Source organism: Rhinatrema bivittatum, chromosome 18 (genome assembly GCF_901001135.1).
Source record: "Rhinatrema bivittatum chromosome 18, aRhiBiv1.1, whole genome shotgun sequence".
NCBI classification, from domain to species: Eukaryota; Metazoa; Chordata; class Amphibia; order Gymnophiona; family Rhinatrematidae; genus Rhinatrema; species Rhinatrema bivittatum.
Window position 1 is genome coordinate 53,570,960 of NC_042632.1, and position 13,170 is coordinate 53,584,129.

The 13,170-nt window shown below is 48.6% G+C and overlaps 1 protein-coding gene across 1 annotated transcript in view; it reads right to left on the minus strand.

Annotated features, from left to right (window-relative positions):
- Positions 1-8,691: 8,691 nt before the first annotated feature.
- LOC115079823 (dihydropyrimidinase-related protein 3-like) overlaps positions 8,692-13,170 on the minus strand; it is a 55,280-nt gene continuing 50,801 nt past the window's right edge. Inside the window, 8 exon segments of the mRNA XM_029583706.1 lie at positions 8,692-8,887; positions 9,554-9,655; positions 9,658-9,715; positions 11,097-11,275; positions 11,439-11,613; positions 12,052-12,193; positions 13,022-13,057; positions 13,059-13,170. The exon segment at positions 13,059-13,170 is cut by the window's right edge and continues 12 nt beyond it. Coding sequence (XP_029439566.1) covers positions 8,787-8,887; positions 9,554-9,655; positions 9,658-9,715; positions 11,097-11,275; positions 11,439-11,613; positions 12,052-12,193; positions 13,022-13,057; positions 13,059-13,170 — 905 coding nt within the window. The 3' untranslated portion in view covers positions 8,692-8,786.

The following is a 13,170-nucleotide window of genomic DNA, read 5'->3' on the forward strand; positions in this document are numbered from 1 at the left end:
TTCACCTACTTTGTTTGGTGAGCAACTGGTAAAAGAGTTACAGATGTATCAAGTTATGTATGGGCCAGTCATACAATATGTGGATGACCTTCTGTTTTGAGAAACGTATCTTGAACGTGCAGCATCCACCCTCCACTTGTTAAAGACTTTGTACTCCAAAGGATACCGTGCAAGCAAAAAGAAAGCGCAAATCTCTGAATTTAAAGTAGAGTAGTTGGGCTTTTGAATACGTGAGGGCACTCGTCGGCTTGGAATCTCTTGTACTAGTTCTATAAGAGATCAACCTGTACCCGCTTGTAAAAAAGAGCTTCGAGCATTCCTTGGAGCTACGGGATACTGTAGATTGTGGATTGCCAACTATGCAATTATCGCTCAGCCCCTGAATGACAAGTTGTGGGGTAAAGAAGCAGAGTCTCAACCTTTTCAATGGGAAAGACATGAACTAGCAAAATGGCATCAACTAAAAGAAGCCTTGGTTGCACCCCGTGCGCTAGGATTACTGGATGTGATGAAACCATTTCATCTGTTCATGGATGAAAAGAAAGGAATGGTCATTGGGGTATTGAGTCAAAGTTTTGAATCATGGGAATGACCTGTTGCATATCTGTCAAAAGGAGTGGACAATGTTGCAAAAGGATGGCCTGGTTGCCTTCAAAGCATTGCTGCTGCATGCTTACTGATACCCGAAGCTGTTAAGCTAACATTTGGACAGACTTTACAAGTAACAACTCCTCATACTATTCAAGGGTTACTAGAGACTCATGGACCAAAATGGATGACTAATTCACGTCTCGTCAAGTATTAAGCTTTATTGTGTGAAACACCTGAAATTCAAATACAAGACAGCAAAAACTTGAACCCGGCCACTCTTATGCCGGCACCTGAACCAGTTGCCCATGACCGTGAAGAAGTCATGACTACAATACATTCCAGTAGACCAGACCTGAGGGATCAACCCTGGCAAGGAGCTTGGACATTATTCACTGATGGGAGCAGTCAAATCGTTCATGAGATATGTTCTGCTGGATATGCTGTTGTATCTGAAGATGAAATAATTGAGGCTCAACCACTTCCCCCAGGAACGTCTCCACAAAAAGCTGAACTAATTGCCCTTGCTTGAGCTCTGCAGTTGGCAGAGGGACAAACTGTAAATATCTATACAGACTCTAAATATGCCTTCCTTACAATCCAAGTGCATGGAGCATTATAGAGGGAAAACAATTGGACAATGCATCAGAAGTACGTGAATTACTAGATGCAGTTTGGCTACCTCGCAAGGTGGTTGTAATGCATTGTAAAGCACACACCAGGAATCAAACCCTATTGTCAAGGAAATCAGAGAGCAGATGAAGCAGCAAAAAGGGGCAACTTGGGAACTCTTCCAGGCAGTATTAATTGCATCAAATTATCAGGCTTCAGGCAGTCCTGGAGCTCATCACCAAAGACTGCTTTTGCTGTTAAACTCTGGGCAAAACAAAATACCAAAATACTGACTGCAGTGTACCAGAATAGATTGGTTTTAGATTACCCTCTGGCCCAGGAAGGAGGGTTTGTGGAACATTTAACCTCTCCAATTGTTGTTTAGAGGTAGATGACCAAAACAAGGTTATCCCAGACATCGCTGATTGCATGGTCAAGATGGCACATGTCCCTGTGCAGCAGTGGAATAGTGCTTGGGACTGGAGCAATGGATTCTGTGGTTGGTGGATTTAAGAGCTTGTTTGTTATCCCAGCCAGTTAATTCTGTTTTGTCTTTTAGGACCTGGAATTATTCCTTTCTTGCCAAACGCCTTCGTTGGATGGTGGAGGACATTGCTGAATGCAAAATAGCCATGCAGCTTCTGTCACTGTACATGTATTCCTCTGAGGCTATAGAACCTGTTTAACCATCCTAATGTTTTATCCTGGGCCATCTTCCCATACATGATACGTTGGGGCTACAAGGGGGGTGGAGCCAATAGGGCCCATCTGTCTCAAACCTGTGAAGAAACCATCGGACTGTTTGGGAAATTAGGGCCTCCTGAGAAATCAAATTGCTACTTTTTCTTGTTTCTGTTTCTTTCAGCTCCACAGCTGTGTTGTGATGGTGTGATACTTTTCATAAAGATTGATAAGTATCAAAGTGGGGGAATGAAGGGGTCTGAATGCTTCAACCTGACAAAGGACAACCTGAACGTCCTGTCAAACAGGATTCCATGTACCAGACTTCCCTGCTTCATGATGGGTTTACTTACAGTCTGCAGTACAGCTGTACTTAGGGCATTGAGAAACTTTGTCAGCACATTGCACATGTTCATTTTTTTGGCTTTGCTGTTCTTATTCTCTGATAAGTTTTCACTGCTGTAACCTAGATTAGAACAATGGATGTATTATGTGACTGGCTGTATTACTATAGACTCGCGAATTCCTTTCTAGAACTGTGAGTCCCAGCAGCCTCTCCTGCAGAACATGGGAGAGGTTTCACGAAGGTTCCAGGGTGTCTAGGAAGGGGGTCTGTAGCCCCTTCAGCCGGGATGTGCTTGCTCAGCAATGCTTAGAAGCATGTGTCAAAGATAAGAACTGTAAAGTGAATAGGAGTGTGCTCCTGAAGGGGGGGGCATGCAGTTGTACTAAGCCTTGTCTGAGCTGCATCTTGCTGGCAATACAGGTCTATCTTTACGGATCAGTTGTCTGGGCCTCCTTTCTGAGATTAGAGACGGTTACAAAGGGACCCCAGATGACTATTCCCAGTATAGGGAAACAGTACTTAGCTTTTAGGGGTTCAGGATTTGGTTGCAGCCGATAGGGTCCCGTTCCACTCCGTTCTCAGCCGTGCTAAGTCGGGCCAAGTCGGGCCCCCCTTGGCTGTGCGCGGCTTAGCTGTTGCACGGCCGGCGTTGCGCCCCAGAGATGGCTCTTATACTCCTCCCACAGATCCCAACATCGCTCCTGTCTGGGCCTTTTCAGAAGAACACACTTCCGGAAACAAACCGCAGCACCACGATAACCAGGCACAGTCCACAGCAGCTGGACTGTGCTGTTGAGGGTGCTCACAAGAGGCCCGCGACTTCCTAGTTATCACAGTGCTGCTGTGTGTTTCCTGAAGTGTGTTCTTCTGAAAAGGCCCAGACAGGAAGCATGTCGGAACCTGTGGGAGGAGCAGGAGGATGGCTGCTGTTCCTACCTGCAAGGTGGGCAACTCCCTCTCTCTCTCTCTCTCTCACCAGAGTGTGCAGGCCCCTCAGCAGCACTACAGCACCTAGAAGAGGTAACACAGGTAAAGCTGCTCCTAGTTAGAGCTCAGGCACTGTGGTGTGATTCTTAGAAGACATGAGATGATACATACACATACCACCTCCCTGCACCCACTCTTGTCTTGGGAACTGCCATGTCCCCACTTAAAGGTTTGGAGCTTTTGCAAGAGGAGGGAAGCAATGCCCCCATCTTCCCAGCTCACACTTCGGCACTACCTCCTAGACACAGCCCAGACTGTCCTAGTCCCTATACTCCTACTCAGCACCACCAACACCAGAACACATTTAGTTATTGTGCTAAAGCCCACAAGGGATTGAGTTACCTTGAAAGGAACAGGGGACAGAGGGCTGTACTCAAGTCAAAGCTTAAGCAATCCAGTCCAAGGAAGGATGCAAGAATCCCCTCCTTGCCAGGATTATACATGGCTACCACAACAGCCTCAGAAGGGAACAAAAACTCACTCCCAACTGCAGCCCAGGTTCTACATTAATGCACTGGTCAGGCTGGCCCCAGTGCAAGGCCTGAGAGCCTGGCCCTCCACTCCATGCAGATTGGGGAGGGCCTGCAAACCCAGCTGGATGGGCATCACCAAGGACTGGATGGAGAAGCACTGTGTTAGTATTAAGATGGTCCCAGGGCACTGAGCCATCCCACTTCCCCCACTGCACCTCTGGAGTTCTGCTTTAAAGAAAAGTGGGAACTGCACATGCAGAGATACAAATCATCTTACTCTCTCTTAGACCATGGCCCCATCTGCCTACCTGAAGGCTTTTTTTCTATAGGGAGGCTGACCAATGCACTTTACGGACTATTCATCTGCAAGGCTCAGGACTCCTTCATGCCACCAAAAAAGAACTCAGACTAACTCCACATACAATGAAGTCAAAATCTAAAATTGAGCTAAGCCTATTCAAATCAAACCAGCCACAAGTACTACTAGTATATGCACCCCCAGAAACATTAGATACAGATGCCTCCCCTCTTATAGAATCCACGGTGAACACATCAACACTGACTCACCCACCATAATCATGGGAGATTTCTACTTCCACTTTCAGGCTTCTTCCCACTCATCCAACTGCGACACCCTCCTCACAGCCCTCAGCACAATGGGATTCACTCAGATTGTAAACAAACCTACACACAAAGCAGAACATGCCCTGGACCTTATTTTATCAACTCTAACTTCTCCAACTCCACAAAACCTGTGTGTACCCCTATCCCCTGGTCAGATCACTTTCCAATAACAACCACCCTCACTACAAAAAACAGTCTCCCCCCCACAGCACCTTTCCTCCTTTCACTTCAGGAAACCCTGTGCTTCTGAGACCCTCAGTGAACACCTCTCCAAGGAACTCTCTAACGTAGATCTGGCCAATCCTAACACAGCACTGCTATCATGGCACAAGATCACTGAAGAGGTAGCAAATAAACTCTGCCCAACAATCACAAAACTAAGCAACACGACAAAAAAAGAAAATCAACCTTGGTTTTCCAGCAAACTCAAACAGATAAAACAAGAATTCCACCACAAAAATAAATGGCACAAAGCACCTTCCACCACTACACTACCATCGCAAAAAAAGAATACTTCAGTAACAAAATCCATGATCTCCAATTTGATGCAAAACCCTCTTTGCATATCTCTTCAAATAACAAAGTCTCTACCACCATCAATTCCTGACAACAAGCTCAAACCAAAGCAATGAGTTAGCCCTATTCTTTCAGCAGAAGATTTCAAATACACTTGCTCTCCTTCCAACCAAGACTGACTACACCACCTCATTCAAACACCTACATTCTTAACGGAATCAAATTCAACAAATTCAATTTAACATCAACCAAAGAGATCGAATCCATTCTCAAAAGGCAAAAACCAGCTAGCCACCCATCACAACATACCTTCCAAGCTACTGCTACTTATCCCAAATATAATCTCTGGTCCCTTAACCAAAATCATAAACTGCTGCTTAACTCAAGGATTCTACCCAGATAGTCTAAAGAACGCTTCCCTGAAACCACTCCTCAAAAAACACAACCTGACCCTGGTGTTCTGGCTAATTTCCCCCCCTCTCTCAAATCGACCATTTTTAGCCAAACTCACTAAGAAATTGGTCAACACCCAGCTTTCTCATTATCTAGAAGATCACAACTTACTTTCCCTTCCCATATGGGTTCCGCAAATCTCGCAACACTGAAACCCTACTCATCTCAAAGACCATATTATTATGGGGCTAGACAAAGGACACTCCTTTCTCCTAATCCTTCTAGACATCTCGGCCTTTCGACACCACCAACCCCTCATCCTCTTGAATCGCCTTTCAGACATAGGCATCTCGGGAACGTCCACAATTGGTTCAGTCGTTCCTCAGTAACAGGAGTTTTAAAGTCAAAATCAACAATAAGGAATCACCATCTACAATTCCTCTCTTGGCGTACCACAAGGTTCATCCCTATCACCTGCCCTTTTCAATATTTACCTCCTTCCCCTTTCCACTGTTAACTAGTCTTAACCTCATTCACTACATCTATGCGGACGATGTTCACATTTTGATTCCCATAACAGAATCTATTAACAAATCCCTCGCACTCTGGAACAACAGCTTACAAGCCATCACTAATCTCCTCAACAGTCTAAATCTGGTCATCAATGCATCTAAGACTGAACTCCTATTCATTTCCTCCAACCAAGAAAACCTCTCATCTCAGATTCATCACAAACACCTTCTCACCACACTCTCATGAGAGACCTTGGAGTAATTATAGACAACCGTCTTAACCTAAAGAATATGATCAAAACCACAACTAAAGAGTGCTTCTACAGACTTCAGGTGTTAAAAAGACTCAAACCTCTCCTATATTTCATGACTTTAGGACTGTTCTCCAATCTCTAATATTTGCCAAAATTGACCACCGCGGCGCTCTCATCACCGGCCTACCAAGCCTACAACCAAGCCCTTACAGATAATACACAACGCTGCAGCGAGAATTTTGACAAGCACCAACCAGAGAGACCATATTACGCCCATCCTCCGTAATCTACACTGGTTACCAGTCAGTTACGGGCTCTACACAAATCGCTAACTCTAATCCACAAATCAATTCATAACCTCATCCATCTCGACCTCAATTCCCACTCAAACTCCACACTTCCAACAGACCATGAGGGAAACCTACAAAGGAACTACAAGCCCCGCCATCTAAAGCCACACGACTCATCTCTACCAGGGACCGAGCTTTTTCTACAGCAGGTCCAACCATCTGGAACAACCTCCCCTCAGAACTCAGAATGGAACCGTGCCTAACATCATTTAAAAAAAAACTCAAAACTTGGCTCTTCTTACAAGCCTTCCCTGATCCATCAAACTTTCACTAGATAACTACTCAGCTTTTGAATATGGAACTTCGCCCCGCCAATATTCACCTCATTTACTAGTTTGGACATATCACAATGTACTTAATTTAATACCCTCTTAAGGCTTCTCTTTTTCCAGCTGAACCAGCTTCCAAGTTCAAGGTCCTTGTTATTATGTAACTTTTTGCTTCTCTGCTTTCGTCTCTTACCATAAAATTTGCTCCTTATGTTATGTTCCGTTATACTGATCTACCCCTCTTCGATGTAAACCGACCTGATATGGTATTCAACCTTGAAGGTCGGTATAGAAAAATGTTAAATAAATAAATAAATGCCAGCACTTTCCCTGGGGCTGATTAAGTGTCAGGAACTCAATTTTCCAGCATTGGTTTTGCTATATCTTTCTTTAAAAGTCGAGCTTCAATGTTTTTATGGTACATCGCTTAAGGCCATCTTGTGCTGAAGCGATTAAATTTTAATAAATGTAAATTGTAACCCTTTCCAGCAGCCACAGTTCCTCCCTGCAATGTTTGAGGAGCTCTTGGCTTGCCTGGTTTCCAAAATATCCACACAGAAGAGGTAGTGAATGCAAAGCTCGCTCCTGCAGAGTCCTGGTAATAGCCTAGAGCCCTGACTGGCTAGCACACACTTGGGTGGAGAAACACTGCTAGGCAAGTGAAACCTCCTCTGGACTATCTTAATGGGGCATTAGACTCTGTTTCTTTTAAGTAGCACCATATCAAAAGGGGGGGGGGGCAGGGGGGCTGCAGCTGCCACAGGCTTAATCAGTGGAAGACCGGAGCCCAGGGGGTTCCTGTCACGGTGGCGTTTCCCACAGCGCCAGCCTTGCTTTCAGCATTAAAGTACTTCTCCCTCTCTCTGCACAGCAAGGTCCAATTCAGCCTTCTGCCTCACAGACTGGCTACTTCCAGCACTGCTAGAGGGCCCGGCCCAGGGCTTCCTGACCCTGTCCTGTGGTCACCACAGCCATTCACGTTCTCAGGACCTGCGCCTGCAGGAGACTGCGGATCTGCAGGGCAGGCAGATCTCTCATGCATCTTCCCGGTGGAGGGCTGAGGGGTCACCGGGACAGATTTAGGAGGCCTGGGGCCGGACGCAGACAGGCGAGCACGGGCATCTGTTTCCCCACTCTTGTTGTCCCTGGCTTCCTTTTAAAAATTTGCCTCGGTTCTCTTTTGGGTTTTAGCTGCCTGCAGGCACCTCGCACGAGTCAGGCTGATCCAGGCAGCTACCGATCCAAAGGCAGAACCAAGAGCACGGGGCTGAAAACCAGGAGTCGCTCGTCGCTACCCTTTGCTTTAAGATGAAACCGGCGCACCGCACCACAACCGGCGCCTGTACGGGGAGGCTGAGCTTCCTTTTTACCTGCTGAAGCATCTGAGACAAATGTGTGCCCTTAGGGGAGGTAGAAGGAAGCCAGGAGCAGCACAGCACTCAGGAGGTCAGGGAAGGTCACCCTGATCAAGTCCCTACCTGCAAAGAGGGAAGAAGCAGAAGCCTATCAGCCTCACAGGGGGGCCCTGGGTTAGGATTATAGAGCAGCATCGTGCCCCCGAGACCGCTTTTGGACAAAGCTGCCCGCGGCGTCACTGAATCATTCACAAGACCCAATAGTGAGGCAGAAACAGAACGGCAGGCACTGAGGCGAGCTTCTCCTACAGGGCTGGGCACGGTGGTGCTCAGGGTAAAACCTCACCCGTGCAGTCCCCGAGGCCACACCTCCCACAATTCCACAGCCTCCTCAAGTGCCCCCATTCCGTGTCCTGCACGATGGCCCCCCCCCCCCCCCCCCCCCACTGGTGCCGTGACAGGACACGAGGGGCCACTAACCGTCTCCTCACCTCCCACTTGTTCAGAATCGAGTCCTAACCCCCAGCACCTGCTGGCCTGGGCTCCTGCAGGGCGAGGCGGTAGGCGTGTGGGCTGCACGCTGGTAACTCACAACCCTGCCTGAAGGCAATACAAAATTAAGGCTAGGACTTACAAAACAAAAAAATGCAATTTTCTTAAAGCTAGGCAGCAAATAGTATTCTTGAGACATAAGGCTTGAGGCGTGTTGATTTCTTTAGACTGAACTTGACTTTAATTTTTGTGGCTTTTTTGTTTTTTTATCCTTAAATACCAAAAATGGACCATCCTGGTCCTCAATCTTCTGCCTGCTCCCTTCCTTTAGGACCTAACTGAGGGAGGTTATATTAGAACGCCCACCAGGGGGAGCCATGATCCTCCTGGTCGCTGACCGTGCTGCGGCTGCGGCATTGTCCTCCATTTGCACACCTGCGGGGAAACAGAGGAGAAGAGGAGTCATGGGATTACTGCATTCTGCCACTACCCCTACATTTCCATAGCACTATTGGACGTACACCGCGCTGCACAGGCACATAAAATGAAAGACTGTCCCTGATCCACGGAGCTTACAATCTAGTGAACACACGCGGACAGCAATCACTTAAGCATTAAAGTAAAAATATATTAAATCTGACACATCAAGATTGGAGCAGTCAGAGTTTAGGGTTTAAAAACAAGTTAAAGAGAGGGGGGGGGGGGTGGTGTCCTATAAGCAGGACGTGAGCCTGGCCAGAGATGGAGCACAATTCAGAAGGCTGCTCTAGCTGCACAGAGGCTGGACGCAGGTAGAGGAGAAGACGACAGCTCAACTGGTCAAGAGAGGTTATGAGAGAGGATACAGGAGATGAGAGAGGGAAGGAAGTGTATGTGCTTTTAGGTCATGATCTGATGTTAAAGATCAAGGTTTGGTCACCAAGCTGTACTTCCAGAGCTGCCTGCGCCACAGACCGGTCAGCCGAGAGCCCGTAGGGCCCCTGTAGGTAAGGATCACCAAGCACATATTACCAGAGTCTTAACTTGAGCATGTGCATGGAGGTGCAATGTGAGCAGCCCAACCCGCCCCATCGCCCAGCTATGAAACTTAAATCCAGTTACCGGAGAGACTGAATCCAGACTGATGGAGATTTCTGATGGGTGGGGTCTGTCGGGTGGGGGAGCCCTTGGTGGAGCCAACTGGAGTTCCTCCCTTCGGGGTGCAGCCAGGTCAAACACAGGCCCGTCGTACATCCCTCGCGGCACTGCACGCAGTTCGGCAAGCTGAGGCAAAGAGAAGGAGGAGATGTCTGTGGTTCGGGACGTGCCCACACCATGTCCAGCTAGTGCAGCCCCACTGTCGGTTCAGCCCAGTGATGGATGTAATAGAAACACTAGGCAAACACTCCTAATACAGTCTCCCTCATTGTGGACCAATCAGAACGAGGCGCTCTCTCTCTGCGTAGGACACGCTCAGACTAACCCGCCTCTCACTCCGTGCCGTGTGGGCGGCCCGAGCAGCCTGGCGGGATCTCCAGCCCGGAAACGGAAATGAATTACCAGGTCAGGCGAGAGGGGACGAGCGTAATATGAACCTTGTTCCCAAACCGACCAAAAGACTGGTTTCCCACTTTACAGGGATAGGTGGGGTTTACTTTTTAAATAAACCCCTATATTGGTTTTTCAAGTTACAAAATAAAAGTGCATCAATAACCCAGAAACAGACAGAAAGGGATCTGGATACTCCTTACAAAGAGTCTTAGTGAAAGCTCCGCGGCGCGCAGAGGCCGCTCATGATCCCGCTACATCACGGCGCCTGCATTTCCGGAAGGACTCAGCCAGGCGTCTGCAAATTCTTTCCATTAGCTGAGCAATTTGACTGTACATCTGCTATTAAGATGCACCACCACCATCTTCTCTGTACTGGGAGCGCTCGCTCTTTCCAGTGTAAAGGCAGCCAGTGGCCATTCGCAACTCGGAGATAGATTAGGAAGTATTACGTCAGCGGTACAGCCGTGTAAGTATAGCGCTGGCTCAGGAGGAATGCACGAATTCTGCGGTCCCATAATCAGACACAGCCGCGTGACAAAATACCCAAAGGTGCCTTCCAGAGCCCCGTGTTTAATACATAGCAACCCATCTAAAACAGCCACAAGGTGGGTTTTGGATGAATCTATGGGCTTTAATTTGTTTGCAGTGGCAAAGTTAAAAAAAATAAAACGGAGAATTTCCTAACATGTAGCCTAATGTCTCCATCTGCTGGCCGGAGAGCATAACCCATAGTCCTGAGTCCATCTGGCTACAAGCTAGGAAGTAAAGGTCATCATAAGCCGAGGTCCTCGGAGTCCAGCGTGCAGATGCTTAGAGGAAGTGTGCAAAGCGGCAGTCACCGTGCACGCCTCCTCCTCAGTGAGGACTCCCCGTCCCCCTGATCCCCTCAGCTCTCCTCCTCCTCCACCTTCCCCCCTCTCCAGCTGAATCAGTCCCTTACCCCACTCTGAAGCACTGACATTTAGGCATTTCCTGCTCTGCACGGCTTCGGTTCGGGCGTCTCCTCGGTGTTGCCATTTCCGGTAGCACAGCTCGCCTACGAAGGAGCTCGGGACGTGCTGCGTGTCTGTCCCGCACAAAGCGTTCAGGCTGGCGTGAAGCGCCCTCCCCTTACCTGTTTGCGTGCTTTAATGCGCTTGTACACGTAGTCGGGGAAGGGATTGCATGGGATGAAGCGCCCCGTGCCCTGGACGGTGTGAAGGTTCCCGTCCTCCAGGATGATCTTCCCCTGGCAAATGACAACCAAGGGAGCACCCCGCAGCTCCATCCCTTCAAAGATGTTGTATTCCGCACCTGCAACAGGAGTGAGAGCCATGAGCACGCAGACGAGAAGCCAAGAAAACACACAGGGAGTAAAGGACAGGCGAGAGCGTGCAGGGCCGGGCGTACTCAGCCACAGAAAATGAGAAAAAAAAACCCCCAAAACTCTCAGCATACGACAGCAGGAGGAAAACACGTACGGACTGATGACTCTTGGCAGAAACAATCTTGACTGCATCAGGGTCCCAGATGACCAGGTCACTGTCATAGCCCACCGCGATCCTCCCCTTCCTGGGGTACAGATTGAAAATCTTGGCAGCATTGGTGCTGGTCACGGCCACAAACTGGTTTTCATCCATTTTACCTATAGCCTGTGCACAGGGATAAATTCAGCCATTAGCAGCCCCGCAATTCCACCCGCTGTCTACGGGGGCGTGAAGCGTGCCTGAAGCATTCGTGCAGAGAGCAGAATATTAAAATGCCAATAAATAATACTACATCGCCAGCAACCTTAGAGGGCTCTTTTATTTGAGAGTGGGTGGGATAGGCTGCATCAGGCTGGAGTCGGTATAGCACAGGGCCCTAGGCTTCTGGAAAGAAGCAGTAAGAATGTAACTGGACATGTTCTGATCCCCACCCCCCAAATCTCCGTGCAGTACCGACTGCCTGGCAAGGAACGAGTTAACTTCCCCAATACACCCCCCCCCCCCCCCCCCGCGGCCCGTCATGGGTGGAAGGAGATTGCTGATTTGCTCATCCCATGCCAGTGCAAGAGTGGCAGCCCGAGTACAGGTGACCGTCTGTCTTACCACTGCCTTATCCCAGATGATGGACATGCGCTCCTCAATGCCGTTGGTCCCTTCGGGGATCAGGGTGAAGTTGTCCTTTCCGATGGCTTTCTGCGCGGTGCTGAAGGTACAGTGTGCGCTGCCTGACACCTGCAGGTCCCCGCTGCGGGACAAAAGGGCACAGGAGAAATCAGATGGGGGGTGGACGGGCACCTTCCCATCTCATGATGCCTCTGCCCATGGTTTACGGAGATAACCTCAAACGGTCATTCCTAAGTCCTTGTAAAACTCACTGACACTTCACTCTCCCGGGGGCAAACCGGACTCGGTGCTGCTTCTGCCCTGTGATACAGGTAACCCCATATCACCTAGGAGAGGCTGAGCGAGTGCGGGATTTGCACTCATTGCAGGGAGATGTGCTCCTGGTTATCTTGGGGAGCTCAGAAGTGCAAGTTTATGCAGGCTTTTTGCAGGATGAAACCAGGAATGGCTTATGGGCAACTTACAGTCACCCCCATAAACTCTGCACACGCCAGCTCTGCTAGGACGGCAGCACAACCAGAAAACTTGGAGGTTGTTAAATACCAGGTATCCAGATCTGGAAGCTTTCTGGTTCTTTTGAAAAAAAAATCAAAAGGATCCAAAAAGTTTTAAACAACAAAAATGGACCACTGTTTGGGAAACCCTCCAGCTCCTGAAGGTTGTTAGATACAAGTTTTGGGTGTCACATTTTTGCAGATGCAGCTTACTGAAACCTTCCGGGTTCCCAACTAGATATGCAAAAAGGAAGTAAGAAGAAATAAGCCATCTATGTAATTTCTTTTATTAATTAAAGAAAAAAAAAAATATAGTCAGTGACTTGCAGTATTGCATCATGCCACCAGGTGGCAGCCTAGTAATCCTCATACCTGGACTCCATCATCCTGGGACATCTATTAGAGCAGCACCAGCCCAGAGGGGCTGCAGGACCTGGAGCTCCCGTTTTCCTCACCTGGCCAGCAACGAATGATGTAGTGGGTAGTCGGGGGGTGGGGTCGGGGCTGAGAGGCGGTGATGTCACAAACGCAGCTGCCTTGGCCCAGTTCTTGCTCCAGTAGTGAGTTCCGTCGGTGCCCAGGCTGGCTGTGATTGGTTCCCCGA